At 42.6% G+C, this 6,000-nt stretch overlaps 1 protein-coding gene across 4 annotated transcripts in view; it reads left to right on the top strand.

Annotated features, from left to right (window-relative positions):
• The first annotated feature begins 773 nt into the window (after positions 1-773).
• hbs1l (HBS1-like translational GTPase) overlaps positions 774-6,000 on the top strand; it is a 157,085-nt gene continuing 151,858 nt past the window's right edge. For all 4 annotated transcript variants that reach the window (XM_059982482.1, XM_059982480.1, XM_059982484.1 and 1 more), the window contains exon 1: positions 774-912. In XM_059982482.1, coding sequence (XP_059838465.1) covers positions 870-912 — 43 coding nt within the window. In that variant the 5' untranslated portion in view covers positions 774-869. The remainder of the gene's footprint in view (positions 913-6,000) is intronic.

Here is a 6,000-nt window from a genome sequence, read left to right as displayed (position 1 = left end):
AGTATTGTGTGCAGTTTTTGTCTCCAAATTTGAGGAAGGACATTCTTGCTATTGAGGGAGCGCAGCGTAGGTTCACAAGGTTATTTCCCAGAATGGCGGGACTGTCATATGTTGTAAGATTGGAGCGACTGGGCTTGTATACACTGGAATTTAGAAAGATGAGAGGGGATCTGATTGAAACGCATAAGATTATTAAAGGATTGGACATGCTGGAGGCAGGAAGCATGTTCCCGCTGATGGGTGAGTCCAGAACTGGAGGCCACAGTTTAAGAATAAGGGGTGGGCCATTTAGAACAGAGATGCGGAAAAACTTTTTCACCCAGAGGGTGGTGGATATGTGGAATGCTCTGCCCCAGAAGGCAGTGGAGGCGGTCTCTGGATGCATTCAAGAGAAAGTTAGATACTCTTATAGATAGCGGGGTCAAAGGATATGGGGAGAGGGCAGGAACGGGGTACTGGTTGTGTACGATCAGCCATGATCAGAGTGAATGGCGGTGCCGGCTAGAAGGGCCGAATGGCCTACTCCTGCACCCACTGTCTATTGTGTTCAGCACCCAAATGTTTCATTCATGACGATTCCAGCAACCTATCTGGGTGATTAGGAAAACTCCTGTCTGGGACGCGAAGCTGCCACGTATCAGGCAGGGACACACGTGTACGAGTACCAAGGAGAACGGCATACGGTACCTTATCGTGGGAGAGGAAGCTGCGCGTGCGCAGGAGGGTTCTACAGGCTTGGGGATTTTGAGCGGTGCGAAGCAGGACGCGGGGGGGGAGGTCTTTGCGCATGCGCGCTTGGTCCGGCGACATGGCGACGTTAGCGGCCTGAGCACCTTTGCACCTCGTAGTGTGTGTATGCCAAGAGCAGAATGGCAAGGCACAGAAATATTCGGGGTCTCAAGTATGATGAAGGTATTGAGAACCGGGAGCAATGTAGACTGATTTGCTCTCATGTTCTCCTACTGTCAGGATCTGGCAGTGTGAGATGGCGGAGGCGTCGGCTACAGGCTCCTTGGGCCTTGACTCACTTCTCTCGAACTGGGAGGGCTGCTTGGCTTTGGGGTTTCCGCCCAGGGTTGATATAAACGGGGAGTTTCTTAGCAAAGATGTGTAGAATAATAATTATATGTTATCTTAAGGTTTTGGCAAATAAATTTCGATCTAGTAGTGAGATTTTGTGCATATCAAATGAAGTAGTTGCAAGCAGCCTTTTCCTGCTGGGGGACACATTGAAATAACAGCTTGTATGTATCACGTTGATACCTAATTGGGTATTGAGTCTATGATTGATTAATTGTTCTGAATGTTTGTTAATTTCCCGTGACAGCAAAAGCTACTATGAACTCGATACTGTATTTTATTAAATGGTTATGATCCTTTGCACTGAAATCAAGGTTAACATACCATGTACAATGCTGAGATTTATTTTCTTGCCGTGTAAGGTGCAATTTTAAGTGCAGAATGTACTCATAAAGTATTAAAAGACCCTTTTAATAATTTTTCTGTTACTCTGCCATTAATATTTTCAGTACGGTAGATTATGCAAGGGTCTAGTGAGGTTTTTCAGATATCCAATGTTAATACATAGAAATGTAATAACTGTTCTATCCTGACTCAACAATATGTAAACACTATTGTAACTCAATTATGTACTTACAATATGTTTTACTAAGTCTGTACATTGTACTGTTAACATAGTAAGATATTCTGAGGTGCTTCACCCACAAAATTAACTACTGCATATTAAAAGAAGTCCTTAAGGAGAAGATGCACATAAAGTATCTTAGACAAGGAATTAAGGAAAAAATAAAATGAATGGAAGACATTTAACCTGTTGTGTCTGTACCAGTCAAAAAGAGCACTCCAGCTTCTGTATGAGGTGTATAGCTAACTAAGCCTGTTAGAGTGCTTCATGAATGCCTGTAAATACTGTTAAGTATTTTGTGAGTATCTGCTTATACCAACTATTGTGGTTCTTTGTGTACAAATATTCTTCATCTTCTCAAATCCTTCCATCTACTTGAAACTTATTGTTCTTGGTTTTAGACTCCTCTACTAAACAGAATTGATCTTTTTGCTTTACTAAAATTGCTCATAATTTTATGCATCCCAGTGTGTCTCCCTCTGGTCTACTCTGTCTGTCTGTCTAGGTACCGTATCCAATGTGGATGTTGGTGACCATGGTTTTCCATACAGATCTATCCCTTGTTCTTTGGATGACTTCCATTTCCTTGATGGCTCCACCTGGCTACAGAAGCCGAGGTCTTCCTCTAGGTTTGCTCCCCTCGATCTTTCCAGAGAGTATGAGTTTTTCTAGTTCATCTTTCTGCATGGTGTGTCCTAGGAATCTGAGTTATCTTTCTCTTATTGTCTACTCTGTTTTAATGAAAATGACCCAATTCTCTCCCCCCCCAACCACCCCCAGTTCTTCCTGATAGCTGAGATTTCAGTCACGGCAGTGTCTTTAAAAATAAAATTTTGTAAACATAGCTTCCCTATATTACATGGCCTCCAACCTGATGGCATGAACATCAATTATACAGCTTCCGGTGATTTTCCCCTGTTAGCTTCATCTTCAATTCTCCACTTTAGCCTCTTACTTTTCCTCACCTGCCTGTCAACTCTGCCTGGTGCCCATCTTCCTCTTTCTCTCATGGTCCACTCTCTTCTCCTGTTAGATTCCTTCTTCCCCAGCCGTTTCCTTTCCCACATATCATCTTCCAGCTTCTTACTTCAGACTCCCTTCCCCACCCACCAGGCTGCACTTACTACCTTCTAGCTTGTCCTTCTACCCCTTGCCCCACCTTATTTTGGCATCTTTCCCTTTCCAGTCCTGATGAAGACAAAGCAGAGTTAAATTGTACCAAGGAGGCAAAATTCAAAAAGGTGAAGAATGCAGGGCTGAAGGTGCTGTATTTAAATGTGCATAGACAATAGGTGCAGGAGTAGGCCATTTGGCCCTTCGAGCCAGCACCGCCATTCAATGTGATCATGGCTGATCATCCACAATCAGTACCCCGTTCCTGCCTTCTCCCCATACCCCTTGACTCCGCTATCTTTAAGAGCTCTATCTAATTCTTTCTTGAAAGCATCCAGAGAATTGGCCTCCACTGCCTTCTGAGGCAGAGCATTCCATAGATCCACAGCTCTCTGGATGAAAAAGTTTTTCCTGAACTCCGTTCTAAATGGCCTAACCCTTATTCTTAAACTGTGGTTCTGGACTTCCCCAACATCGGGGACATGTTTCCTGCCTCTACCGTGTCCAATCCCTTAATAATCTTATATGTTTCAATCAGATCCCCTCTCATCCTTCTAGATTCCAGTGTATACAAGCCCAGTCGTTCCAGTCTTTCAACATATGATAGTCCCGCCATCCTGGGAATTAACCTTGTGAACCTACGTTGCAATCCCTCAATAGCAAGAATGTCCTTCCTCAAATTAGGAGACTGAAACTGAACACAATACTCCAGGTGTGGTCTCACCAGGACCCTGTACAACTGCAGAAGGACCTCTTTGCTCCTATACTCAACTCCCCATAGCATTTGGAATAAGGTGGCCTAACTTGTGAGGCAATTAGATATTGGTCAGTATGAAGTTGTGGTCATCACTGAGTTGTGGCGGAAAGAAGGCAATAGTTGGGAGCTTAACATCAAAGGATGTACATTGTAATAAAAGGACAGGCAGGAAGGCACAGGCAGTGGTGTGGCTCTGTTGGTAAGAGATGGAATTACATCTTCAGAAAGAGGTGGCATAGGATCAGAGAAGATTGAATCTTTGTGGGTGGAGTTAAGAAATTGCCAAGGTAAAAAACCATTATGAGAATCATATATAGGCCTCCAAATAATAGCCAAAATGTGGCGTTGAGATTGCAAAGGGAACTGCAAAATGAATGTAATAAGGGTAACACATGTAAAATGCTGGTGGAATGCAGCATTTTGTATGTGTTGCTTGAATTTCCAGCATCTGCAGATTTCCTCATGTTTGTGTATAATAAGGGTGATGTCACAGTTGTAATGGGGGACTTCAATATGCAAGGGGATTGGGAAAATCAGGTTGGTGTCAGACTGCAAGAAGGGTTATTTGTTGAATGCCTATGAGGTGGTTTTTAGAGCAACGTGATGAGCCTACTCCAGCAAAAGCTAAGTTAGATTGAGTGTTATAACTCAAATCTTATTAGGGAGCTTAATGTAAAGGAACCCTTAGGAGTGATTATAATATCTTTGAATTTATACTGCAATTTGAGAGGGAGAAGCATAAGTCACATGTAACAGTATCACAGTGGAATGAAGGCAATTACAGAGGCATGAAAGAGGAGCTTGCCCAGGTGGATTGGAGGAGGATACTAGCGGGGATGACGGCAGAATAGAGATGGCTGAATTTTCTAGGAATAGTTCACAAAGCACAGGATAGTTATGTCCCACAGAGGAAGTAGTTTTCAAATGGCAGGGATAGGCATCCGTGGTTGACAAAGGAAGTTAAGGACTGAATAAAAGCCAAGGAAAGGGCACATAAGGTAGCAAAAGTGAGTGGGAAATTGGATGATTGGGAAGCTTTTAAAATCTAACAAAAGGCAACTGAAAAATCTATAAGAAGGGAAAAGATGAAATGTGAGGGCAGACTAACCAATAATATAAAGCAGGATACCAAAAGTTTTTCAATTATATACAGAGTTAAAGGGAGGTGACAGTTGGTATTGGACCACTGAAAAATGATGCTGGTGGAGTAGTAATGGGGGACAAAGAAATGGCAGATGAAGTTAATCTGTACTTTGTTTGCCTTCATTGTGTAAGACACTAGCAGTGTGCCAGAGGTCCATGACCATGAGTGTCAACGAGCAGCAGTGAGTGCCATTGCTGTTACAAAGGAAAAAGGTCTTAAAGTGGATAAGTCATCTGGACTAGATGGACTACATCCCAGAATCCTGAAAGAGATAGCTGAAGAGATAATGGATGCATTGGTTGGTTCAAGAATCTCTTGATTCTGACATATTCCTGGAGGACTGGAAATGTCACTCCACTATTTAAGAAGGAAGGAAGGCAAAAGAAAGGAAATTATAGGCCAGTTAGCCTGACCTTAAGTGGTTGGAGTCTGTTATTAAGGATGAGGTTTTGGGGTACTTGGAGGCTAATGATAAAATAGGTCAAAGACAGTGTGGTTTCTGTGAAGGGAAATCTTGCTTGACAAATCTGTTAAGAGTTCTCCATGGAAGTAACAAGCAGGGTGGTCAAGGGAGAGGTAGTGGATGCCATTTACTTGGATTTTCAGAAGGCTTTTGATAAGGTACCTCACATGAGGCAGCTTAACAAGATAAAATCTTGTTACAGGAAAGATACTGGCATGGATAGTGGAATGGCTGACAGGCAGGAGACAAGAAGTGGGAATAAAAGGGGACTTTTCTGTTTGGCTGCTGGTGATTAGTGGTGTTCTTCGGGTCAGTATAGGGACTGCTACTTTTCACACTGTTAATTATGTGAATAATGGAATTGATGGCTTTGTGGCAAGGTTGGCAGATGATACGAAGACAGAGGGATAGGTAGTGCTGAGGAAGCATTGCGATTGTAGCAGGACTTGACAAATTGGAAGAATGGGCAAAAAATGGCAGATGAAATACAATGTTGGGACATGTATGAAAATTTATTTTGGTGAAAGGAGCAATAGTGCAGTCTATTGTCTAATTGGGGAGAAGGTTAAACATCAGAGGTGCAGAGGGACTTGGGAGTCCTTGTGCAAGACTTTCAGAAGGTTAATTTACAAGTTGAGTCTGTGGTTAAAAAAGGCAAATGCAATGTTGGTATTTATTTCAAAGGGAATAGAACATAAAAGCAAGGAGATAATTGTGAGCCTTTATAAGACACTAGTCAGGTTGAACTTAGAGTATTGTCAACAGTTTTGGGTCCTATATCTCAGGATGTGTTGTCATTGGAGAGTCCAGAGGAGGTTCGCAAGGATGATTCCAGGAATGAAGAGGTTAGCATTTAAGGAGTCTTTGGTAGCTTTGGG

Source organism: Hypanus sabinus, chromosome 10, assembly GCF_030144855.1.
Source record: "Hypanus sabinus isolate sHypSab1 chromosome 10, sHypSab1.hap1, whole genome shotgun sequence".
NCBI lineage: Eukaryota > Metazoa > Chordata > Chondrichthyes > Myliobatiformes > Dasyatidae > Hypanus > Hypanus sabinus.
Note: the sequence above shows the minus strand (reverse complement) of the source record. Positions and strands in the feature narration are given on the sequence as shown.